Source organism: Plutella xylostella, chromosome 19 (genome assembly GCF_932276165.1).
Source record: "Plutella xylostella chromosome 19, ilPluXylo3.1, whole genome shotgun sequence".
In the NCBI taxonomy this organism is placed as follows: domain Eukaryota; kingdom Metazoa; phylum Arthropoda; class Insecta; order Lepidoptera; family Plutellidae; genus Plutella; species Plutella xylostella.
The window spans coordinates 8,253,805-8,281,496 of NC_063999.1; the positions used below are offsets into that span (position 1 = coordinate 8,253,805).

The window sequence follows — 27,692 nt, forward strand, 5'->3', positions numbered from 1 at the left end:
ATTATTTTTTTATATAAAAAGTTAATTATTTTTTTGTTACTGAGAAGAATGGTTATTAGTTCAGATAAAACTAAGTTTTTTTAATTGATAAATATAAAATTAATAAAAATAAGCTGTTTAATTTGTGTTCCTATGTAGATAAATAAGAACATGAAGCATAGTACTTTTGAAACTGTCATAACATATTTTTTTATCTATTAATTCATAAATAATTTTGATTTGAATATAGATTTATTACTAACCTTACGTTTGATGTACAATAATATCTAAATTTTCTTTTTTTTTCGAGAAAATAGATCAATTTACTTTCGGGTCTAAAAGACCCACATGCGACTGTTTGTGTTACGAAATTTGACGCGAGCACTGGCGGGTTAATATAATTATTAAATAAATAACGAAACTAACTGGGCTCAAGTGTGTTCTGATTTTATGCGAGTAAATGGACGCAATTCTGCCAGTTTTCTATTAAATACAGACAAAATCCCCTCGTGTAGCTCGATTCCACGCTCTAGTACTTCTGTACCGTCAATGAAAACTATATTTTTATTTTTTATAGGAAACGTTTGCAGATGACAGAAGAAAACGTAATAGTTTAACGGTAATTATACTATAACTATACCATATGAGTTAACTTGACTGGCGAGCAATGAAAAAGTTTCACCTTCAAAATGCCGTCAACAAATGGCTCATTTTTTAGGGTTCCGTAGCCAAAATGGCAAAAACGGAACCCTTATAGTTTCGTCATGTCCGTCTGTCCGTCTGTCCGTCTGTCCGTCTGTCACAGCCGATTTACTCGGAAACTATAAGTACTACAGTGATGAAATTTGATGGGAATATGTGTTGTATGAACCGCTACAAAAATATGACACTAAATAGTAAAAAAAAGAATTGGGGGTGGGGCCCCCCATACATGTAACTGAGGGATGAAATTTTTTTTTTCGATGTACATACCCGTGTGGGGTATCAATGGAAAGGTCTTTTAAAATGATATAAAGTTTTCTAAAAAACATTTTTCTTAAAGTGAACGGTTTTTGAGATATCAGCTCTCAAAGTCGTAAAAAGTATGTCCCCCCCCCTCTATTTTTATAACTACGGGGTATAAAATTCTAAAAAAAATAGAGGTGATGCATGCTAATTAACTCTTTCAACGATTTTTGGTTTGATCAAAGTATCTCTTATAGTTTTTGAGATAGGTTGATTTAACTGTAATGTTTATTATATTTGCTGCTACGGAACCCTTTGTGCGCGAGCCCGACTCGCACTTGGCCGGTTTTTAAACTTTTCCTTTAAAATTTGTGATATTTATGTTATCAGTCGGCAATAATATATTATTCTCATGCGCTATACATTTATGAGTAATTTGGTGCTATTGCCACTCTCACTGTATCTCTATAATACATTCCGGTAGAGATTGCTTGTTATAATCTAATCGAACAACATAAAAGTTGAAAATCCACAAATGCATTGCGACTTTACGCCGCCTTACAATGCAGCGGTGTCCCGTTTCGCTCTTACTGAGTCAGAAGCACGGTTCCACTTCCCACTAGAAGATGTACAAAGGAGTCAAATGGGCCCGAGAGTCGTGAGACCCATCGGTACCACGTAATTGGACCCTAGCTTTGCTCCTTTAGCGTGTGTCCAATTTAGACCTGATTGTATGAACGTTATTTGATTTCCAATGGCCCGGATGCTGTACCTACGATTGGGTAAATAGATTTGGCTAACTGGATCTTTGTCGGAGTTCTTTTTGCAGGTAAATAGTTTTGTGAAGAGAGCGCCGGGTGCTTTCATTGAGGCATTTTTGGTAGCCATTGGAAATTAATATATTTCTTGCTCTGTAACTTCATCATCATCATACTGTAATATAGGTATTTATATAGATATTATTAAGTGAATAATTTTAAACATTCACATTCAGAATTATTAAAAAAAAACACTATCGAAGCATTATGAACATTTATTGAAGATATCACAAGACCCTACTCAAAGCATACCAAAAGAGAACCGGCTCAGCTAATGCCGTCGCCCAAGAACACATTTATAAGCGTAAACAACCACAACACAATAGAAAACTTCAGCAAGACCACAATGTAGAGGAAGTACAGTTACTTCGTGTCCGACAAAGCCTCAGCAAGTTATTCTCTTAAGAGTTAAAGTAACTTAGAGCAGTGCTTTTTCAAAAGCGGGTGTTGCTAGACGCACTTATGAGTTTTAAAGGTATAATAGTTATAACACATTTTCCAGAGCCGTTATGTGAAACATTTATGTATTTACAAATTATTCAATGAACGTTAGGGGATGTAATGCTTCATTAAAATCATATGTTATACTCACTTTCAAATAGATACCTACCTACTAATAGATACAAGTTGTCAATCCTAACTAATCCTAATCCTAACTAATATTATAAATGCGAAAGTAACTGTGTCTGTCTGTCTGTCTGTCTGTTACTCTTTCACGCCAAAACTACTGAACCGATTTGAATGAAATTTGGTATACATACGGTTTAGACCCTGGGAAAGAACATACGCTAATTTTTATCCCGGAATTCCCACGGGAAAACTTTTTAAGGCGAAGCGAAGCGCGCGGAAACAGCTATAATCCTAACTTATATTATAAATGCGAAAGTAACTGTGTCTGTCTGTCTGTCTGTTACTCTTTCACGCCAAAACTACTAAACGGATTTGAACGAAATTTGGTATACATATGGTCTAGATCCTGGGAAAGAACATAGGCTACTTTTTATCCCGGAATTACCACGGGAAAACTTTTTAAGGCGAAGCGAAGCGCGCGGGAACAGCTAGTTGTTTATAAATTAATAACGCAGAATGAAGGTGCTGCGCACAATCCTGCGAGGGTTATTGTAGTATCTTTAAGCTTGTTTTTTATGTATTAATTCATACCTATAATTCAATAAATGAAAATGAATAATTATTTTTAATGCGCAGAATTTTTCGTTTACGTTTCACTTACAGTTTTGGGGAAAACAGTTAATTGGTTAATAGGTTTCATGAATCGTTTCAGGTTCTGCACACTCTGGTCATCGAAATAATAGTATAGGAAACAAAATGTATAATAAAAATTAATAATAAAATAACTGAAATATCTTACATAAAGATATATTATAGTATAGAGTACGAGATACCATTATTACACTAGAAACAATCACAATCATACGTCATAACGTGGTCATAACCTTAAGTGCCTACAGTCGAACTAACTAAAACAAACGTCAAAGTTTGCTATGCTGCACCGCCAGAGCCCACGTTCAGAAACCTAATATTTTGTCGGTGGCACACTACATTTAATTCCAGTTCGTGAGTCCCACGACCATGAGGTGATGAGATTTTGAACGCAACTCTGTCGACGAGCGCAGTTTGCACACAAAATTAAATTTAGCTGTAGACCTCCCGCGTTCCAACTTAATGCTGTTACTGAACTTTAGTCTTTGTTCAGTGCATGAATATTTTACTTAGTCACTTTTATGTTGACATGGGTGTTGGGCGAGATGTGGGTGGCGTTGATGAACTGTGATTTCTTTATACTTACTTATTGTGTATGAAACAACACGAATCGTGCATTGTATTATTATTTTATTTTAAATCTATTGGAATATGCACTCTTTTAGTATTTTCTTTCAATGCAGAGGGAATGGCCATTCTTATGTTCAGAGATGAGTAAAATATGTAGTAATTCATTTTTGTTCATGAAAATAGGTAAATAAGTATTGATACATTAATTATTACCAATAATTGAAACCCTCGTTCTACGTGAACAGTTTGTTCCACCAGTAGAACTGCTTCAAATAACTAACGCCATGAATAGAAATATGTCTAAACACATCAGGCTCCTGGAGTCTGGAATACGCAAACTCTGGCGCATGCTGCCTACGGATGAGCAGTTTTTGAGCGAGCAGACCCGTGAAGAACACGTCTTCAAGAGGAAAGTACCGCTCAAAGTATGCAGCCGTGCGCAGCGCCTGTGCCACGTCACTAGTCATCAGGTAGGCAGGGCCACTTGCAAACGGAGGATACTCATTTGAGGGGTAAATAACCTTTGACACATAATACTTCGAACCACGCCCACGATTAGGACTGTAGGTCGAACGGACATTCCCCCAAATCGTCCAAACCGAATCGGCCTGAGCTGTAATAAAATCCAGCAATTTTGGCACGTTGATAAACACATCGTCATCTACCTTCAGGATTCGAGGCACCAGCTGACAGTAAGCGCTGACCCAGTCCAGCAGCGATAGCGTCTTCAGCGTCATGTTACTGTAAGTATCTATGAACTGTCCGCGGATGACGTCACCCCATAGCTTGTCTTCTTGGTCGATTAGTTGGTTGATTCTGTAAGATTCCGTTTGTCCAAGAAGGAAGGCTACAGCTAAGTCGCGTCGGTTGGCTTTGTAGCCCCAGGTGAGGCGGATGGCGAGACGACGGTGGAAGTGGGAGGGGGCAGAACAGATGAGCATCATAAGCCGCATGGAGCGCCCTCTTTCGGGGCACAACTGAGCGTGGGCCACAGAATATCCTGGATGATAAAGTTCACGCAATAGCTGCGACCCCTCACACATGTAGGTACAATAAGCTATCATCACACAAGCATAGTACACGAAAAGGTTTGTTGTTGGACGTAACATGACTAGGATGTCTCCAACCAGTCTGGAACGCACTTTATCATCTTCTTCTATTTATTGTGATGAAGATCCAATCAATTCCAATCTCGGGTTTTTTTGTAAGTCTTGATGTTGTTTAGCCAGCATTGACCGGAAATATGAAATCTTAATTAATTAAACACGATTTTCTAGCTTCCAAATGAACGAAAAGATAACTACATACTGGTAGTGTCAAAGAAACCAACTTGCCGTCATTAACGGTTTGTTTATAAGATTGCCCATTGTGCTCATTGTTAACGTTAATACTAAACATAACATAATAGATAAATAAAATTATTATATTATTCATCATGCCATGCCAATGTAACGGCTAATGTTAGATGTGAAGGTAATCATAACATAAATCGAGAGGAGCGGTTCATATTATGTGTTCGATAGGAACCCATCAATTGTTTAGTTTTATGAAGATTGCAACAATAACTTCATAAAAAACTTAAACATTATTCCTGGCCCTGTAGCACGGCGCGCTATTAAGACGTGACAAAAGTTCGCCAACGCGCTCGCACTTGTGGCTACGCGATGTGAGTGAATGCGATGCAAAACTTTTGTCACGTCTTAAATGCGCCCTGTGCTAGCCCTTCTGAGAACACATTTTATCACAGACTAGGTACATTTTATCCCACGGGACGGGAACCCTTTTAAAGGCGATGCGAAGCTCGCTCTGTTAAAGGCTAATTACTCATAAGTTTCATGTAAGGTTCCCGGTAGAGGCAATTCATTGTGTTGTATGTTACCTTAATTATGTAAACTCACACTCGCCACACTGAACCTTTCACAGAAATTATAGGTAGGAGAGGAATTATAAAAATTTATAACAACGGCCATTTTGGCATGTCCCTCAACTTCTTTATTTATTTGCAGGCATTTCTTTCCTTATATTGGTAAAAAATGCCTTTTAACTGCAAATATAACTTATTGACTTTATTTTAAACTAAAATATATTTAAATCCTGATTAAACTGAATTTTTCAAAAATATTTTAATAAGTCACCACCCACCATTTTGCCCTGTCCCCGGCATAAAATGAAACTTGAAGCTCAATTTATTCAAAAAATTCTTAAGTAGCCGAACTTTTGGAGTGGTTTTTACGGAAAATCTACTAAATAACTATAGTTTGACATCATTAAAAGTGCGAATAATAGCCGTTTTATATTTTTAAATCGAAAACAATTTCTGCCCTGATTTTGATACTTCCGGAAATGTCGGTTTTGTTACCGCATTTTTTCCTATAGAAAATTTACCAAATGCTTATTTTTAATTTTTAAAATATGGCAATACTAAGATCTTAGACATTGCCGGCTTAAAAAAATTAAAAAGGCCTCCGTGGGTAGCTCAGTGAGACTGTCTTTATTACCGGTCGAACTGTGACCAAATTTGTCGTCAGGTTTGTTACTACCGTAATCAATTATTTAATGACTCATTTCTTACGATAAATTAATATAAAAAGGCATGGTTAATGCTAAACAAATTGTGCTATTTGGTTTATCACTGCTAGTAACTGAACGGCTCATATATTTTTTCAAAGGTTAGGTGGGCGTGTTTTGTTACTTCGGTTTTGTTACTGAGGGTACGGTAACATATAGATGGAACGAAAAAGTAACAAAATCGACAGGTTTACATGGCGACTTTAATAACGGAAGTTGGATTGCTATGACTGTATATTTATTGTTTTTTTTGTTATAAATGTGGTTTTTCGAGCGATATAACCCAATTTAGAGTTAAACTCTATTATTAAGATGTTTAAAGTGAATTTCATGTAAAATTGGGTTCATGTTCTAAATTTATCATGTTCAAATTTTGTGCTGGTGTCATGTAAACCAAGCCCAACAATTTTGTTACCGTCCATTTAGTAGCTGTCCCTGAATTCTGTTCGAAGATTTTGTACTATTTTGTCTAAAACTCTTTACTTTTATAATATTTTTGGTTCTAATTATTTAATATTAGTTATTCCCCAACCTATGTAAAAGTTATAAATGTGTTGTTGTTTAAATTACGCCTCAGGCATTAAAAATTATTCTTGATTTGTTGAATGTGGTAACAAAACCGAGACATTATTGGATTTTTAACTGATTTCTAAAGAATATAGGACTTTTTTCCCTTGATAATGTCATTTAAGAAGACTGTGGCTTTCCTTTAAATACTTTAAATTGAGAGAATACCTAAAGTTTAAATTAATTATTTAGGCCCCAAGAATGGTAACAAAACAGAAATTTATTCATACTTACCGTCACATTTTTACATTTTATTAAATAAGTACTAAACATACCGTAATTACACAATAGATTTTAATAACTATAGATTATAGCGGTGTTATTTCATTTACTCAAAATATATTACAACACCAAAAAATAAAAACATAACATTTTCATCTGTTGTTATAAATTTTTATAATTCCTCAGGAATGAAATTATAGGTACAGCTAGCAAAAGAGATTTATATGCCTTGTTTTTTGTTGTGGTTGTGTTTGTCTGGCCACAAACGCCAAACGTATCAAATTTTAAATATAGTGCCACAAACTTATCTGTTCCGGTGAGAGCTCACGTAAATGTCTAATATTTCTTCATTCTTTAAGATGTTATGTTTTCCTGTAATGGTAATTTACCCTTGCTGTTTTAATAAACCCATCTAATCTATATAAATGTATAATTTATTAGTAAATAATGAGATATGGACCAATTTAGTTAACTGACACCGGAACAGATAAGTTTGTGGCACTGTACATTTTGTAATCATTGACATGTTTGACAGACGACTAAATACGTTTAGTGTTTGGTGAAGTTCCACCTAATGTATTTAATTTCATTATATGACTTTTCCTGACACTTATTATCCGTCAGTGCTCATAAAGCGTTTGCGTTACATTACTCTTTTGCTGACTGTATCTGCTCTGCCGTCCACACACCTACGAATTTCCTAGTACACTCAAAATAATTAAAAGATGAAAGTGAAAGGCCTGAATACACAACCTGTCGAAACGTGTTTTAGGTACTCTGAAAAATATGGATAAGTATTTGCTCAGTGAAGCTAAAAACGGGGCATGCCCTATTTCTATTTGTCTCTAGGACTCTATTTATTCTCAGTGGTCTCTAGCACTCCATCAGCTTCTGATAGTCAACGTTACGTACTAGGTTTATGCTGTTTGAGGCGCGTTAATTACGTGCTACTTTTATACTGTTTCAGGCTGCCGCCATTCTGCTTGCAAATTGTTCCTCTTATTATAAAAAAACATACATACAGACGAAATGAGAACCTCCTTCTTTCATAGTCGGTTAAAGAATCTTATAAACTTTGCATTTTCTCGAAAATCTATTGAGTTATTGCTTGTTTATAAAACTACTTAACACGGAACCAAATTAAAATTTGTTGCGAAATAAAAACAAAAGAAAACTGTGAAGCTAATTCGAAATATTTCCTCTGAATCTTTGTCCATTATCTTCTCAAATGATGCCATAAAACTGATCGGTTCGCAGTTTTAATGACCCGTTCTTTGCCAAAGTATTTCAATGGAGCGTCGAACTATCTTCACTTCATGAATTAAGCGATCATAATTTTCACTTTTATAGTGCGAACTAGCTTGATCGCTTCTTTGATAATTAACTAATGAAGTAAATGAGGATTGCTTTTTAAGTTAAAAAATTAACATCATAAGCAAACTAAAAAGTCTATTTACTTAGAATATCCCTCCCTATTGTTATAAGAAATATATAACCGCAACACTCAATAACTTACACATGTTGTCACTCTTACACACATACTACTTAAATATCACTTCTATCCTCTTTCCTCTTTCCTCTCCCCCTCCCCGTCCTTTCCCCTGGGCTGTTTAGTGTTTAATATTTGTGTTTAATTTAGTCACTCTTTGTAAGTACTTGCAATTGTATTTAAAAACTTAATCTGTGGATTGTACACCAAATTACTCTTTTTATATATATACGTTACATAATGTATGTTGTCCCTAATAAATTAAAAAAAAAATGACTGAAATTAGTTTCAGTCATATAAAACAAAAAATAACTTAGAAACTTTTTAAAATTATTTTGAATTTAACTGTGTGGGATTAGGGTGTTCTAAATTACAAATTCTATAGACTACATAATCCAGTGGAATTGTACCACCGACAGACTGTATGAGCGTAAACTAAAAATAGTCACACTATTGCACAATATTAAGAAAATTATCTGTTAAAATAACATCATAATTAATGCGTAATTTTTATCTTTTTCAGTAGCGTCATGCGTCGATTCAATGACGTCAGCATGGAGGCACGACTTTTACATGTTTTAAACTTATGATTCAAGATAAACATATTTCTATAATTCTAATTGTAATAATGTTACTGTAGTAGTAATATTTAAATTAAAGCCCGTCACAGACTTAGCTATAATATATATTAATATTGTTATAGCTAGGCATATTAATATATATTTTCTATACATTTTCGCAGTGACCGTACACTCAGCTATAATATATATTTCTGTGAAGTCACCAATTGTACGGTATATTAATATATATTATAGCTAGGTCTGTGACGGGCTTAATGCAGCAATCAAATCACACCGATCCTTCAAACATCTGTCAGATCACTACGAAGTTAAATGTCATTATTGGAGCGTGGCATATTATCCATAGAACAACGCGGACTCGGGTGTATCGAATACTAAAAGGTTTTATGTTGAATTACGGTTAAAACTGATTGTTTAATGTTTATGTCTCTCCATAGTAAGTGGACACATTCGCAATTGGACAGATTCTCTGCTGAACAAATAGGTGGACAGCTCCATATTTTTTTTTATAAAATCTAGATGTAAATTTAGAAAAAATGGTTTATGAAATCGACCTGGGACATGTAGGTGTTGAAACAAAGTTTCTTCTATTGTTACAGACTGAGACAAAATATTACTGTCAAAAATTACGTTGCCCAACTACTCTTAAATGTCTCTTAACACTCTTGTTAGAAACATCTATTTTTGCAGACCCATAGTCATTTCAGTAGCGGAACTATCGCACTATTATAATCTTGCGTAAATAAAACCTTTGATAACACCCGAATAAACAACCAGTTAGGTTATTATTTGTCTGAATTAAAGTGACATCTATTCAGCTTCACGCTCAAACGAGTGGAGAGACCAACGTAAAATGGTTATTAAAAGGTGTCTCTTACTCGTGAAAGATAATTAGCTATAAATATACATATTCTGTATAATCGTCAGTGATTCTGAATGAATCTCAAGGCATTTGCCGTAAAACTGTACTCTGATGAGGTGATCAATCTTAATCAAACTCTATTTTAATCAACGCTGGGACTAAAAATATAGCAAAATGAGTGAAGTTAATTTAGCAGCCATGGCTGATGCCGGTGAGTTTATTACTTATATATTTTTTTAATCAATCCGTCTTTTATATTGTTATATTAGAATGACTAATTTGTTCATTTAGTGTTGCTTATAGGAAATACATGTCTAGTTTTAGGGCGTATACAGGCGGAACGCTGGTTTCTATCAATAAGCACTCTTAATACAAAGAGATAGAGCCGTGGTTCGCGCAGCGATCCGGATCTTCAGAAAAACAAAATTGCAGCGCTAACCACGACTTTATGACGTTGTATGAAGCTTGCCGATTGCGTGACAAATCTCGTTCCCTAGTCATCATTTGACAAATACTAATCGACACACTATTGAAGAAGTAGATCGAAACATCACACATCATAGTCTTTTATCTTTATTACTTACATAATGATGACCCGGTGCAGACTAGAGACTGATGACTTGATAAAAGATTGGGTTTCTAAATGAGAGGTTACTAACATCTTCTGCGTTATCAAAAATTTAAAATGCCATTTATTTAAATTAGTGTTTTGTTTTTAAAGATAAAGATACGTTTATTCGACACATATAGACAGCAAGAACAATAATGAAAAAAATATACAGATTTAAAGAAATACCTACATATACAAAACAACAAGAACAAAAAAATAGTTTTTCGTACTTTTTGTTACCGAGTTAAATCTTAACCCACTTATTATAAAACGAAACAGATTAAACATAGTTCCGATTTAAACCCGGGTTTAGACTATTGATTTGTATGAAATCTCTGGACTATAACCGGTTCTAACAAAAACTATTTTTAGTCTTGTTTTATAATAAGGGGTTTTGAAGGGAAGTGCCGCGTGTGAATGTTAGTGTGAAATCTGTTATCTCGGGTCATTACTCTATTAATTTTAGCTCGCGACTATCGAAATAATTCTATTTATAGCTATACAATTTATGTTACAGTAACCTACTTAACCGCACCCGTTATTAAATAGTATGATATTAATATTTATAGACTTCTATTTTAGGGCAAAATAATAGGCTTACCGATACAATTAGAATTATACATGGAACTTATATAGAACAAAGGCATTTCATGTTTACTAGGTAAATTGGAAATTCACAATAATACCATTTCAAGTTTTAATTTTTGTTTATTGTTTCCCACTGCTGGCAATTAATGCCGCCCCTTTTACCCCCATTTAACTGTATATCGTAATATTATCTTTATTAGTGGCAATGCAAAATAGGTACGTAAACTAAGTTCTTTTCATGTTTTGGTTAAGGTCGTCTTTAGCCATCTTTTATCACTATTGGTCAAATTAAATTCGATATCGCACTATCAGCCGATTTACACGAAATATAATTATGGTGTAACAAAAGTGGTATACTAAGCCGAAAGGAGTCATTCAATACAACTTTTGTTCTAAGACAATTGGATATTCACTTTTTTTCTTTTTTTAATTATTTTTGCAACATCTGTATATAAAAATAACTCCTTTTCCAGACAAGCACAAAAAGGAGTTCAAGTCACCAACGCCGATGCAAGAGATGGACATAGCCCTCAAGGAGTGCAAATTCGGCCTTTTCCACGTTCGGCTACTTTTCACGGCCTTCATAGCGTTCATAGCTAATGTACTTGTGACGACGTCTTCGGCCTATCTCCTTCCTACTGCTGAGTGCGATCTGGGCATGGGATTGGTACATAAAGGGATATTGAACGCTATGCCGTATGTTGGTAAGTTTTGAATTGCTTGTGTTATTTATTACACACGAGCAATTAAGAAGTTCCAACCACAAAATAACGAAACAGAATTACCTAATGGCCGCATTTTTTTTTATTCGAACACAATAATTAAATTTAAGCTGGTAATATTGACGTGTTGTTAAATGTACTGCAATATTGCAAGTGGCGTCCTTTTCCGTTTAGGAGTAATTTTATACTATTTTCACTGGTACTTTTTCATTTCCCGCAAGTGTATATTAGGATGGTTCAGAGATTGCTCTGTTGCTCTTGTCTGCGTTTATGTATCCATCAACTGGTAGAAGCTTCGCTTCATGACCCAGAGGTCCTGGGTTCGATTCCCGTGTGGGACCATCAATTTTTGTTTCTAAATTGTGGTTCTAAGTTTGGTTAGGACATAGAAGGCTGATCACCTGATGTCCTAAACAGTGAAACGATCCATGCTGTCGGATGGGCATGTAAAGCAGTCGGTCCTGCGCCTAGCTCTCTCCAGTCGTGTCGGTCAATCCGTCCCATTGGGCCATGAGACTGATGGAACAGAGAGTGCTCCTGTGTACTGCGCACACACTTGGACACTATAATCTACTCCTGCGTAGATGGCTGATCTCAATTGAGATTGGCCGCCGTGGTCGAAATTCGGCTAGGAGGACATTATTATCCATCAACTACATGGTAGAAATCACAATTTCAAAATTCGCGATTCAGTTCAGTTTTGGACTTAGATATACCATTCGGTTTCGGCTTAGTATACCCTTTTTGCAACACCTTGTATAATAACCTAGTAATCATTTTCATCATTTCACCTGCAGGTATGCTCCTATCAGGCATATTCGGTGGGTTCCTAACAGACACGTTTGGCAGGAGACTATTCCTTATTCTGGGGTACGGAGGCACATTCGCCTCGACTGTCCTCGCGGCTAGCAGTCAAACTTACGAAGTTCTTATCACTGCCAAGTTCTTCGAAGGATTGTTGTAAGTACTACCTATTTTTTAATGTTAAATTTGTATGCTCAATCCAAAAGAAATTATCAAGATAAGCAAATCACTGCAGTGTTTTTGGGGTTCATAACAACGCTTATTTTTATACTCACATAAGTTGTATGATGAGTTTCATTTCTAGATCCGTATATTATGTACCTCAATATCCTTATGTCCACGTATTTACCTGAAAACAAAAATAACGGACAGTTAAACACCATACAAGTTAAATGGCAATTAGTATATCTGTTTAAAATTTCTAATGTAATATTTCTTTACTAAACTAACTACTAACTTATAAAATTAAACAAATGATTTTGAACAAAATTTCAAAACAATACGGCCCCGCCTTAATTAATTACCTCAGGATTTAATTTCCATCTGATTTTGAGATCAAAATTCGATGGTGTAATTTTATTTATGTAATAAAATATTCTCTCTTTGCTTCAACAGCTCGGCTTTTAAAACGACAACTTCTTTTTTATTCTCAAAAGGACAAAACCTTTTATAGCCCTCTCATTGTGGTGAGAAACGTGAAAGTTATTCTCTGCCTTTTGTATTCATTCGTTTGAGGTTTCACATCGTCACAGGGAAATAAGTCAGAAGTAATGGGATTAAGGGTCTGTTTCACAATGTCTGGTTAGTGGCTACCTGACGTATAAAATACATGCCGTCACTCTCTGTTATTATTTTTTAGACAGTGACAGCATGTATTTTATCCGACAGGTAGCGACTAACCAGACATTGTGGAACAGGGGCTAAAGATCTTAAAATATGACGTTAAAATTATAAGGACACATGCTGTATTTCCGTTAAAAAGTTTAGGGTCTCCCTTTATGGAAGATCCCCTGACTTAATATACATACTACTACATAGGTACAATAATAATTATCTTTCGTTTGCATAGGTGCACTACTGAAAATGAATAATTCAAAACTGAATCTCTACAAACATAACTATGCGAAACAAACCCATCATTAATCGTTGTTTTGACAGCTTCAGCATACACAATTTTGAGCTAAACATAGTATCAACTATCAATTGATCATCAGTTCATTGTATTACAGTGCAATACACATAATATGTAAAGCTGGCTAAATGTGGCTCGGGATTATAGAGGATCGCACATAGCATTTGCGATTTCGCTTAAACAGCATTTGTATGCTGAGTTAGCTGTTGTATATTGTACCTATATCCGAGAGGTACATGTTGTGGAATGATCTAGGCTGAAATTCTGGTGCTATATTTTGGGCGTGTCATTAGGTATAAGTTCATATGAAATCAAATCAAAACATAACTACTACTAAATCAATGCAATCTTTTAGAAAACTGTGTTTCTTTTATTATATTAATTAGAAATTTTTGTGAATATTTTAATTTCATTACTGGTAAATATAATTTAAGATTAGAAAATACAATACAAAATGCTTTCATTTTGATAATAAAATAACTATCAGCTAGAGCTGGTTTAAGGCAATGCAGGTTACTACCATTACTGAGGAAATCGTCAGTAACTTAACAACCAAAAGGTTAGGATAAACATCTTTACGACCAGACATCAAGTCGGTGCCAAGCTATTAGCAACGCTATTTTCTGCAGAAAAATAAAGGTACTTATTTTTACAGTAAGTAGACAAGGTACCTGTACATAGAAATGTCATAAGTGTATTTTTATGTTTGTAGCACGTTATTATTAGTGTCTGTCTTTAGTGTTCCAATAATTATAATATGTACCTACGTATAAAGTTTACCGGATCAAAGTCTAGTATTGATCTCAAAAAATATCTAACCGGTACAATAAAAAAATCTCAATTAATAAGGTAGATTATTGATTGAGAAATTAATGTAAAACTGATCGTAATAATAATAATAAAAACACGAAGTTTTTCAGGTTCATTTTGTACTGGCCTTGTTTTTACTGAGTATTGAAATCATCGCGCCTCTTCCGTCCATACTGGGAGTACCTCAGTCATTGAAATCTTCTCAGTAAATAAGAAAGTTAGGCACAGACTCCAACATTCGCGGCAGCCAGCACCTCCGTACATAATGGATAATGTCTAAAACTATTCTAGATACTGCAAATAGTTTCGGAAGCGAATGCATTAGCTCGAATGAGATCGATGGCTCCTATCTCAAGTCGATTTGCTGTTTCATTGCAGCAAGCAACGTTGATAGGATAGCACTTTATCGACAATTTCATCTTGAAGACATACGTTCATAGATTTGAAGCACTAAGTTGGATATAACTTGCAACCTTGCTAGTGAACTTTCAGACATATCCTGAAAGACTAGCACGGGGCTCATTTAAGACATGACAAAAGTTTTGCAGTGCTCACTCACATTCCAGCCTCAAGAGCGAGCGTGACGGGGAACTTTTGTCACGTCTTAATTGCGCCCCGCGTTAGCCCTTCGAGACTTGAGAACAGAACTATTACTACCCATAAGCTACCTAGTTACCTATGTATATATTTAAATGAGTCTGAAGGTTAACCCCTGCAGACTCATTTAAATTATCATTAAATTATATATCAATTGTAATTCAAATGTAATTAGCCTTATTATAAGTAATATGTTATGTTACATAAATAAAGTACAATGCTGTTGGTTTCTTAAATAAAAGAAATAAATAAATCAAAATATGTGCCCCACCCCGGAACTGAACAGAAACCTTCAGCGCAATAGTAACGTAACTTATCTGTTTACCATCCGGTCGTCCCTCCGTTTAGAATACTAAACTTGTCCAAATGATAAACAGAAAGGGGAACGGTGATAGCTCAAACGCCTCTCAAAAGAGACGCTTATGAAGCGAGATTACAGCTTCAGGGCATATGCACAAAGGTTGCATTCTAGTGAAGCAGGCCCAGCACTAAATAATATACAGATTCACATAATATTATCAACACATTTAAACAACATCAGTCAGTAGTTCTAACAAGCTGTTATCTCAATCCACATGTAGAATGGAATCATGTATGTGTCTCAATGTGGCATGTACAATTACCGAGCTAGCTGTATTATCTAATACTCAATGCTAAATGCTACGTAATTGCTTTGTGTTTCCAAACTAAGGTAGGTATTCCAATTTAGCTAGGGTATAGACGGCTGATCACTATTACTTACGGTCTTACCACAACATCAGAAACACGATATTGTAAATGTCAAGTAACGTGAAAAATACTTGCTGTAAGAACTTATTATGCGTATAATGTATAATTTGCAAGCTGAAGTGGGCCGGCCATATGCCGAAAAATCAATGACGGATGGGGAAAAAAACTACTCAAGTGGAGACCATGAACAGGCAAGCTTAACGCCCTCCAGCCCGCTGGACCGACGACCGTAGACCTGCGGCCAGTAGTGGCTAGATAAGGCCGAGGACAGAGTGTTGGTTGGGAGAGGGCTATGTCGATTAAGGGGTGATAGTGATAGATTGAGTGAGTGTTGTTTAAATACCAGGATCATAGTTATATCATCACTTCAAGTTATTTGTCTAGCACGCAGTGAGAATGCAGACTGATGTGTTTTAGACATTATTATATACTTTAAACATTTACACTACAAGGACAGGCCCAACCGCTCTAGAAAATGTCACCCTCACGTTGGCCCTGAAATATCATAAATCTGCCATAATTTGTATGAATTAGGGCCATTAGGGACAACGCGCGGGTGTTATTTTCTTTAGACAAAATTTTCTGAAGGGCGCATCCTTCCTTTTGAAATCAGTGACTTTAAATGTCGTTTCCAGTTTCGCGGTATCCTTCAGCCCGACCATCTCGTACACGTCGGAGTTCTGCCACAGCAAGATTCGCGACCGCGTCATGCTGTTCCAGTCCTCCTTCATCGCCATGGCACAGGTAATATTGTATTCTATTCTATTCTCTGTGGGTGTGTAAGTACCTGCACCTGGGTCTCTCTAGTTGAACCTTGGTGCATATCCCCAAGTTCGAAACTGCCTTCCTAAGCTTGGACCATTTCCCACCACGCTGGTCCACTGCGGGTTGGTGGGTTCACATATCTAGATGTGTTAAATCTAGATATGTAGGTTTCCTCACGATGTTTTCCTTCACCGTAAGAGCGATGGTATAGATTGTACTTAAATTCCAAAGAACCCATGACTGAGCTACCACCGCTCCAGGCGGCAGGGGCATTATGGCACATATTCATAATATGTGGGGACATCTCATACACGGCTGACCCCAAGCTAGGCAGAGCTTGTAATAGGGGCCACATAAGACAGCTGATTATATCTACACATATATTTAATATATTAACACCCAAGACCCGAGTACAAATTTTAATATCTGTCTAAACAAATATCTGCCCCAGCCGGGGATTGAACCTGCAGTCAGAGTCATTAATCACTACACTATTCGGTCGCAGGTCATCATCGCGGTCATGTCCTGGCAGCTGCTTATCCAGGATTGGACGATCACACTGTTTAATGGGTATTTAGGTAAGTTAATAATGCTCATTCCTAGTGCAGCCAACATAGTAAATAAATAAATAGTAGATAAGTATGCAGCTTCAGCGCAAATAGAGGATCAAGTGTAAGTTTTTCTTAACCAATCGAGCGGTACAATGTGGGTAAAATCCACTTAAATTAATATGGCGCGAAACTAGTGCAGTGAGTATACCGCTAGGTGGCGACTCTCCCGCGCCATACATATTCACTCGCCGCGTTTTATTCAACATTCTATTTATTACGTCTAAAATACCTCTTCCACCGATTTCTATGCGATATAATGTCCTCAAATTTTTCTACCAAAGTAATAACTAACCAAATCAAACCTAACCGTTTCAGAGTTCAACAATTGGAACATCTACTTGTCCATCTGTTCGCTCTGGTCCCTGGGGGCTACGATTCTCTACGCGCTGCTGCCAGAGAGCCCCAAGTACTTGCTCTCTCAGAGGAAGTACGACGAAGCGAGAGCCGTGCTCGTCAGGATGTATGTGGAGAATACGAGGAAACCGGCCGACACTTACCCGGTAAGCTTTCATCATCATCATCACAACAACCTATCACGTCCCCCTCCCCACTGCTGAGACACGGGTCTCCTACCAATGAAGGAAGGGTTTTTTAAGCCTTTAAGCCTAAGTTTTACTTGGGCATTTTGTTGACAGCCTTTTTTATGCGGATGAACTAACTATAATTGCTATTGAATGGTTTCTATTCTTTTCCAAATTCTACCCGAAATAATGGTGAAAGGGAGAGATAGTTTTACTGACGGTTATATCGTGTTATGGCAATAAATAAATAATGGTAACGCTGCAGGGGATCATAAATTATTTTGGTAACATTACACGGAGTTTCATAAAAATATGAAAACTGCTCAAATAAATAAAATACTGTACATTATTTACATAAGTAGGTATCTTGTTTAAGAAAACTGTAGGGATTAGTTACCCTGAAACGATTACGAAAATTAGCATAGCCAGAAAACTTCTGTGAAGTTAAATCATTTGAAACTAATTTGTAAGTATTCGTGAAGGTATAAAGTGAACCTTTTGCCGAGCCAGTTCCGGGAATGAGTTTATCCGTGGATTTAATGATTTATTGCTTTAAGATTGGACGTAGGTTTCAGCCAGTTTGGAATTTTCTTGTTTGTTTAATAAATGAAAGCGGATGATTTACTGTTTTATGGAAGATTATTCATAGGCACACAAATAAAAGTAATTTCAAATTTACGAGATCGTTGTCTCCCACATCGTCTAACCCTCTTACTCCAATATCAACCCAACTACTGCTCTGCCTCTAACAAACGGCTATCCCATTCTCTCCAGTGCGGGTCCCTATAGCAGAAGCAGGCGGAAGATGTCCTGCACGAGGCTGATGAGACAGTCACCATCCTCTATCCTTTTCGCACCAGTTCAAACCCCCGTTGTCTCTTACAAACTTATATCCTTCTCCCTCCAGTGCGGCTCCTTATGGCAGAAGCAAGCAGAAGATGTCTTCCATTAGGTGGATGAGACTGTCACCATGTTCTATCTCATTCGCACCAGCTCAAAACCCCATAGTCTCTCAAAAGCTTCTATAGATCCTTCTCTCACCACTTCAAACCCCTATTGTCTCTCACAAACTTCTATCCTTCTCCCACCAGTGCGGCTCCGTATGACAGAAGCAATCAGAATATGTCCTCCACGAGGCTGATGACACAGTCACCGATTTCTATCCCTTTCGGACCACTTCAAACCCCCAATCTCTCTCTCAATCTTCTATCCTTCTCCCACCAGTGCGGCTCCCTATGGCAGAAGCAAGCAGAAGATGTCCTCCACGAGGCAGACGAGCACCCTGAGCAGACTGGCCTGAGGCACCAGATCGTGACTGGTCTCCACAACATCAAGCCGATGTTCCAGAAGCCTCTATTGGCCACGCTGGCTCTGCTGTGCAGCACCCTGTTCCTTTCTATGGCCATGTGAGTGTAATGTAAGGAGCCGACACAGCTCACCGAGTTAGTAAGCTTAAGTGGCAGTAGGCTGACGGCGTGGCTTAATAGCTAGTCACCCCATAGGTATTTCACGCATAATGGCCCACCTTGGAGGCTAAATGCGGAAAATCAGCTCGCCATGATAGATAGATAGATAGATAGAACCTATTTATTTATTTGGAAAATCAACAGCGTTACAATGGTACAGATGCAAGGTAAAAAATCATAAAAGTAAGGCCAATTACAGATTTCCTCTATTACTTATGTACCTATGTATATGTGTAGAAGAAGTTAGTATTTTTTATTTAACAAATTATAGTTTACTATGTGCTTAGTTTTACATCTTATTTTTTAATTACTAATTACAAACATAGGTTAGGTAAATTGTAAGGGGTAAACTACCGCACCTATTAGGAAAACGTAGTGTAGGACGCTCTCCAACTAGATGGGGTGACGACTACTGACGACTTGCAAAAGTAGGTTGGTAATGATTGGATGCGGATAGCTATAGATCGCATCCAGTTGCGTGCTTTGGGAGAGGCCTAAGTACAACAGTGGACTGCTATAGGCTGATGATGATTACAGGAGTATACTGATTGAGCCACGACAGTAATTTTAAGTACATGAAAGTACAATTATATAATTCCTCCTATACATATCTGAAAATTACACACAGTACCTACACATTATCTGTTATTTTATTATTTACAGAGAAAAGCAAATCTTCAGCGTCTCATTGTAAGCTACGAGTATAAGAAATAGACTTGTACCAAGCGCAGGGTATTTAGATTGCACGGTTCTTAGAAAACTTATGCTTTCCAACTTGCCAGTCCTTTGCTTAGTCGACCTCGCTGCAGTCGCTGTTTCTATCAAACTCGAGTCGAAAGCTAGTCAGAGGAACTCATCAGAGGCGATCGTATAGACATATCTAAATATTCTCAAGACCGTAAACCACAGTAAACCACAGCTCGGTCTAATCCTAGCTACAGCCTAGGCTTTTGAAACTTTACTTTGAAATCCGAAGCGAGAGGGTTGCTCTAGATTTTCAAAAACTAACGATAAAAACTGTTAAGAAATTGATTTGTTTAACCCATTGAGTGCCGAAGGTACCTAATGTCACGAGGTACCACATGGTACGTACTACGCAATATTGCGTAGTCGGCATTCAACGTGTTAATAATTATTAATTGTCGAGTTACCTACTATTGGATAATAAATTATTATAAAAGTACTTAATAGTCAAAAAATATGTATTACACCCACGAGCGATGAAGAAGTCCCAGTGACGTATGGAACTTCAATGATAGTTGGAACTTTTTTATTGTTTGTGAGTTTATAAATTTCGGCTATATTATTATAGGTATAGGTATAATAATATAATATAGATACTGTTTACAAGACAAATTGCTATGCAGTAGCAATTCCCATAGAGATTCTCTGAATCCTTACAAGCCTGTGGTTAATATCAAAGGTCTAGTCTGAGCTGTTCACTGGAAATATAACCTTAAAATATCGGTACTCCGTTTCGCCAGAAGCGTGGTTTCCGTGCGCGCGTTTCTAGCGTTTCCGCCCATCATGAATCCAATTTTGACTGCAACCCAGAATGTAAATATTACTTGTGGAAATGCAATATCAATATTTGCCTTTCCATGTCCCTTGAGGCTCTTAGCCTCGTATACAAGCGAGAATACTACCTGATAAATATAGCTTTACGGTGTTAAGATTTCTATTAATTAAATATAAATTTAGGTACAGGAACAGATTAAGAAAGGTACCTAACTCACGAATATAAAGAAACAATCGTCTGTCAGCCGCCTGTTGCCACCTTAACAGTAAACATCAGGAACACACAACCCGAAACAAGTTTCAAAATCTCTGTCAAGTCAACAGACGCAAACTTAATTGAATTAGGTACAGTTGAAACGAGATAACTGCCAGAGAAAACTGAGATTCGGAACTAGTCAGCGACAGACATCGAACTTGGGACTGCAAGTTTGGCGTCTTGTGAACTTGGGTTAGACGTTTCCTGGAGCTATGTCAAAGGGTGTTTGTTATCTTAATAGATGGCGCGCGCTTTTGAGTAGCACTCTCATGTCTAGAGTAGTAGGTATCTAGCTGAGAAGTCCATTGCATTAGTTCTGTGTAGTAGATGTGGTAAAAACTCTTTGAAAAACATAATTTACTATTAAAAGTGTTTATATTTTCTTCATTTATTATGTATTTGTTTTGGATTTTTGTTCGCTAACATAATACACTCACGGGCCATGAAAAGGTTACATTTAAAAAAATACAAAAGTACTCCTAAACTGAAAAGGCTAGCTTAATGACACCTTCTGCAACATTGAAGAACATTTAACATAGTATCAGGATATAACCAACTAAACACGGTAATATTTTGTTGAAATTTTAAATGAAATGTTCGAAAAAATTGGGGTTGTATGTTAACGGCATTTTGTGAGTGGAACTTTTTCATTCCCCGTTAGTGTATTATAGTAACAAAGTATTTTTAGACATTAATATTTAAGCGTGTATCTACTATCATGTCCCAATGTAAATGTATCATAATTTATTATTTAATAGCAGCTTAATAGGCTGAAACTATTAATTTTAGACCAATTTTCACGATTAGCCACTTAACTATTCGAACGATTTCAATAGACAACCTTCGAATAAAATCATAAAAATCTATAAGTAAAAATTACGACCTACAATTTACCTACAACGTATCGATTTTACATAATTAAGTAATTTCCCATATCGTTTACTGATAATACACGAATAAACATCGTAAAATACAGCCTATTCACGGTTCTCATCAAGCAATTATCGTTTCTAGGTACAACATTATACGGTTGTGGTTCCCGCAACTGTCAACTATTATCGAACATTCTGGTATGGACTCGAACAGTACGGGGCAAGATCTCTGCGTATTGCTAGACAATTATACGCAAGGGCTGAAAGATCAGGCTCTGACTAACCCTGCTGGGGCCAACCATGTGTGCACAGGGGTAAGTACCGTTAAAACAGGTTGGGAGTTTGTCAGCGTCCTACCGATGGCATAGCGTGCTGAAAATATATTAAATGATGTTAGGTAGGTACCCTTTGTAATAATTATTTATAGTAGGTAATATTTGATGTAATTATTCAAATTAAAACGACTAGAATATAGGGATAAAAGGTTGATGATACGTGTATCAATGTAGTGTCAACCTTAGACCGTAATATTTGTTACAATTATTTGTGCGTGTGTGTGTTAATTAAAGTTTTTCATCAATTTGGTCACGTTAAAAAGAGGTGAAAAAGTGAGAAACAGTACCTACCGTAACTTAAATTATTTAGACAGTTCACCTTCACACAATTTCGCGTTTGGCCGCGTGCCAGATCGAGGTATTGCAGCGCGGGCCACACACATAATATCTAAATCTAGATCTTGATAAGTTAATATACGATTTAGCTATTTATTTTCCGCGCCTAAAATGCAACCTGTATTATTTTTTCTTAACGTTTATTCTACAAAGTAATTTAGATATTTATATACATCTTAAGTACCTATAAAAGATCCCGAGGACACAGAAATAAAACAAAAACCTCCTGGAAAGATCAGTAGTGGTACTCCCGACGCGCAATCCATTGTGTCACGCTTGCCTTCGAGTCATTTGGCACTCTGGAACACGATGGTAGCGCCACCTTGCCTACCGTATTTGGTGGTTTTCGGGTGAACTAGTCTAAATTCGGTTACGAACGCAAGTTGGTACTCTTGACCGCCATTTTGACAATTGTCAATATTGAACAAACTGGATATACGCAATCGCTAAGGCAAGAAGAAAAAAGTAACTTTATTACTTGTATTTGTACTTGTGAGTGGCGATTTTGTGTGGTTTTGTGTGGTACTGGTATTTGAGACTAAAGATGCTGTGTTATGGCTTATTTAGCACTACGAATAGCGATTTAGCGCAATGCGCAGCGAAGAGATATCCGGAGGCGCAAAAATCAGCGGCGAATGGTGAGATATTTGGACGAAGCAGTGGAAATGGGACAGGCGGAGTTCGTCGATAATTACCGCCTCACAAAAGAAGTTTTTGATGAACTATGTGGAGACATAGAGCCCTTCATGAAGGAAGGGTTTAGGCCTAGTCCACCACGCTGGCCTAGTGCGGGTTGGTGGACCCCAACACAAGCAAGCTTGTGCTGAAAGAGTTTATTTATTTATTTGAAGACCAACAAATGATACACTTGTTACATACATCAAGGCTACATAAATAAAATACAGTACAGGCCTCTGACTAGGATTAAGGACTGCTGCCGAAGCAGCAACCGGGCCCCACAGCTTAACGTGCCGTCCGAAGCACGGAAGCGTCCAGAAAAGAACCACTTGAAATTGGTCACCCATCCAATGGCTGACCGTGCCAGTTGTTGCTTAACCTCAGTGATCAGTTACGATCACTGAAGCCCGCTCGACTACAGACGCTTCGATAGTGTCAACTTGAGACTATTCACGACAGTTTTTGTTATTTTTTCCTTTTCATTCATTCTTTCACAAAGTCGATAAAACAGTTTCAAACAATCATAACCAAATTTTAAGTGAAACCGAATTGTAACCAAATAGACGTCAAGAGTACCAAATCTAAATTGAAATTGGTTCTGACTCGAGCACAATATTAACGCAATATGAATAACCGTCTTGCGTATCAAGAGTAGCAGTACAGATCTTCTTACCAATAACCCTGTATAAATGAAATAATACTTTGGTGAATAATCGTTAATAATGTAGGTATTTTAGCATTAATACTGCTCCACGGTATTTTAAAATCTATTAATTAGATTTTAATAATGCTTCTTCTTTTTTCAGAAACCCAGTGGCACTGAAACGTACATAAACAGCATTATTCTGGGCTCAGTGTGTGTAATACCGTACCTCATAAGTGGTATCCTGGTAAACAAAGTGGGCAAGAAGAACATGATGTTTTGTTCGGCTGTCATCGCGATTGGCGTGACCTTGGGCTTGCGATATTCCAATACCAAGCCCTTAGTTGTAGCACTGTTTTCCATTGACACCGCTATTCTGCAAATCATGCTGAGTTTATCGCAAGCTTTTGTGATAGAGTTCTTCCCTACGACTATGAGGTGAGTTGTATTGGAAGTTCTCATAATTTATAACTATAAGATATGCTCATAATACACTCGCGAGCAATGAGAAAGGTCCAGTGACAATAGCAACATATAATTAATAAACGGAAAAGAATAGCTTATAGTTATTATGAAGTCTGCAATATTGAAGCAGCGCATTGAAGTTAAAGAAGAAAAATATCGTGAGAAAATATGTATAATATTATGTAGATAATCATATACATATGTGAACCCATCAAACCGGGGTCTAAAGTGGTGGAATATGGTCCAAGCTTAGGAAGGGAGTTTAGACCTTGGGGGTTTACTTCGAACGATCAAGGTGAAGGCCCTTTGATCCCACAATGAAATAAATATCGATAAAAACGAAGAGTGCGTTGGTCAGGCACGTGTATCATTATAACAAACTTGTAATATATATAAAAATAATATTACTTACGATGTAGCTAACAGGAAGAGGATCCGGAGTGCTTGTTACCCGTGGTACAATTTAATTAAACTTAATCATGTTTCTTGAGAATTTCAAAGAAAATAAGAAAATATATAACCAAAAGGATTGTGCTTGTTAATTTTTAGTCCCTTTTCCCTTTATTAAAAGGGTATGTTTAAAAAAAATGCTGCAAGGCTTATAGCTAGATTCACAATGGCTGAACCGGTCAATAATCTGGAAGTAGATGAACACATTTCACCAGTGTTTAATTTAATAATATTCAGAGGCATTAGGTACCTATTTGAAAGCGCAAAATATAGTTTAGGTAAGTAATTACAGTTTGACGTGTTTCTAGATTTTGGCACTGCTGCTAATCCCCAAGTTATAAAAATAATGTCTGGGTGTAAGTTTTACAAAAGTGCCTTTGAGTTTTTTTAAGCTCAGACAAGAAAAGTCGACCTTTCGTTTATTTTTAGGTCGCTCTTAAAAAGTCACTTTAAGTTTATTTAAACAATAGAGAGAAAAGAGATGGCTTTTGTTGCAGACTATTGATACGTAAAACGGACAATGTTGAAAGTCTTATAAGAAGCTATCGAAATAAGCCTAAAAAATTACTGATATACCTAGTTTCTTCTTTTTAGTATTATTACACTCAGGTGCAAAGAAACAATTCCACTTACAAATCGCAGACTCCAAATTGCCCCAATTTAAAAAAAAATTAATAGGAAATTTGATCAAAATATTTTCGTTTTAGTTATTAATATTCTAATGCGCAGTTAAATGAACTTACATATTACATAAGGCGTCATTATGATAGTTTTTTTTCGTTTAGGAGTAGGTAATTTGATGATTTTCTCAATAGAACTTTTTTATTGCCCGTGACTATATTATAGCAATTGGAAGTTCCAAGATACATAACCTGATAAAACTTTAAGACGACCTTAAATCTATAGCTACCTTGCTTGGGTAAAAGGTACACGAATAGAAAGTGATAAAAATTGATTCAGGGTCGACATTAGGTTAAAGTTCCTTCTTCCAACTCAGCAATACTGAAATTATGGTTTCCCGAATAAGCACTATCAGACTTGAACTGAAACCTTGCTTTCAATCGGTACGCCATCTTTAGACAGTTCATATAAAGTGGCTCGACGGAAAGGAAGGTTCATGCAAATTGTCCAACCATATACCCGAAGTGCATTCTTCATGCTTGATCCTGTGATAACGTTTTCGCTGCATTCGCTCCAGTCAAATTAAATTATCATTTTAATAAGTTCTGTGTCACAATTTATGGATTTCGGTGAGGGCTTACCATTTATTTGAATATCAGGCTGATGCCGCATGCCGCTACACGAGTTCGTTGTCGATGTAGATAAACGTCACTATCATAAGATAGATCATTAGAGTTAACAGTCTGTCTATGTACACAAAAGCGCACTTAGAATTAACGCGATTTCTTCCAGTCAACCTTTATTTTGAATAAATACAAATCTTACTTATCCTACTCTTTTATAGAGAATATGCAGTAGAAATAATGTATCTGATGTTAATTAACCGCCAAAAATGGAGGAGGTTCTCAATTCGTTTGTAAATTTTTTATATTAATTATTATTTTTTAATTTTCAGAACCCTGGCAATAGCGATCCTGATGATGGTCGGTCGTATCGGCACGCTTCTAGGGAACGTCGCTTTCCCCATACTGCTGAATATGGGATGTGTCATCCCTTTCTTCTCTATGGCGGGGGTTTTGTGTGGTACGATATTTTATTTATTTATTTAACTCTTTGCTGGATAAATATAGGATATAAGTGTACAAAAGTATATTATCTCTTTGCTGAACCAATATAGGATATAAGTGTGCAAATGCATAAGTATTATGTTAATTCCAGAAGCTTCGTTTTGACTTTGTTTCTTTTTTTGGAGTTAAACATCCTTAAGAGGAGAGTATACCTTCGCGATTCTAGCGAAATAGGTATTTAGGAAAAGATATTATGTTATCACTTGCGCTCTCATGCCCCGGAAACGGGTGCGATAGAGATGCACTACAGCACGCGACTGACAATAGGTACTTTTCATAATGAAATTATAGTTTCGGGAGAAAACGTTTTACACTAACTAAATATCAACCAATCTTTTAGATTTTGGTGTCAATCGCTTCAGCATAATATATTCTAGGTTTAAAGGTTTCGCTTTTTTAAAAAAAAATACGTTGTTATTGTTCAACCAACGGCTTGATTCAACACACAAAAATTACGTTATTTGAGGTGCCTATAACTTTGAACCTATAAAAAATTTCGAAAAAAGAAAAAGCTATAAACCACGTTATTCCTTGTGTCAATGACATACTAAAAAATTATGGAAATTGGATAATATTTAGAGGTAGTCAAACGTTTTTTTTTTTGTATGGACAAGCAAGTGCTATACTCTCCTCTTAAAATAGGTGAGAGAAAGGGGTTTGAAAGCCAAATTTTTTTTAAGTTTTTGCTTTCATAAAATACAAACTTCGTGTTGTGTCATCTACAAAAACAACGCCAAACAGTAGTACCTACTATCTGCATTAACACTTTAATTTTATAATTTTTGTTTGCAGTGGTGACGGTGGTGGTAGTCTTCTTGCCGTCGAAGAAAACGTAAACTACTCAAGTAGAAATAAAACACTTATTTGAAATGAATCCATTTTGTCGCTACTGAAGACGTTGTGTGCAATAAATAATTGAGTATTGAGTATTGTTTAGGGTCTGTGGGGTTACCACCATCGACACATTAGCAATTAACAATCCGCAGCGTCGCTCGTCTGGCAGATCTGACGTAACTTGTATGGATTTGACAGATGTTTGACAGGCGAGCGACGCTGTTTAAGGATTGTTAATTGCTAATGTATCGGTGGTGGTACAGTAGCTATTCTACGGTGGCTGTATAGCCACATACTAGCTTGGTGGAGAGAAGAACACACTTTTACTCGTTTGAAATAGAACCTCAAGTCCTTATTGTATGAAGGTCTGTGTGAACAGA

The 27,692-nt window shown here is 36.6% G+C and overlaps 2 protein-coding genes across 3 annotated transcripts in view; one reads left to right on the forward strand and one right to left on the reverse strand.

Moving 5' to 3' along the window:
* The window catches only part of LOC105387160 (hemicentin-2), a 210,069-nt gene that overhangs the window by 140,006 nt on the left and 42,371 nt on the right, over nucleotides 1–27,692 (reverse strand). The gene's annotated exons all lie outside the window — the stretch shown is intronic.
* On the forward strand, nucleotides 9,854–27,326 carry LOC105389637 (synaptic vesicle glycoprotein 2B). The gene is made up of 11 exons (XM_011560783.3): nucleotides 9,854–10,033; nucleotides 11,494–11,724; nucleotides 12,540–12,702; nucleotides 16,450–16,558; nucleotides 17,085–17,157; nucleotides 17,506–17,690; nucleotides 18,936–19,117; nucleotides 21,966–22,137; nucleotides 23,979–24,253; nucleotides 26,307–26,434; nucleotides 27,271–27,326. The coding sequence occupies exons 1-11, from the start codon at nucleotides 9,997–9,999 to the stop codon at nucleotides 27,312–27,314; spliced, it is 1,599 nt and encodes a 532-aa protein (XP_011559085.2). The 5' UTR covers nucleotides 9,854–9,996; the 3' UTR covers nucleotides 27,315–27,326.

Excerpts from the sequence above, each read along its gene's own strand:
- LOC105389637 (XM_011560783.3), top strand. The coding sequence starts at position 9,997 with ATGAGTGAAGTTAATTTAGCAGCCATGGCTGATGCCG. Across the intron at positions 10,034-11,493 it reads AGCAGCCATGGCTGATGCCG|ACAAGCACAAAAAGGAGTTC; the intron begins GTGAGTTTATTA and ends CTCCTTTTCCAG. Across the intron at positions 22,138-23,978 it reads CCAACCATGTGTGCACAGGG|AAACCCAGTGGCACTGAAAC; the intron begins GTAAGTACCGTT and ends TTCTTTTTTCAG.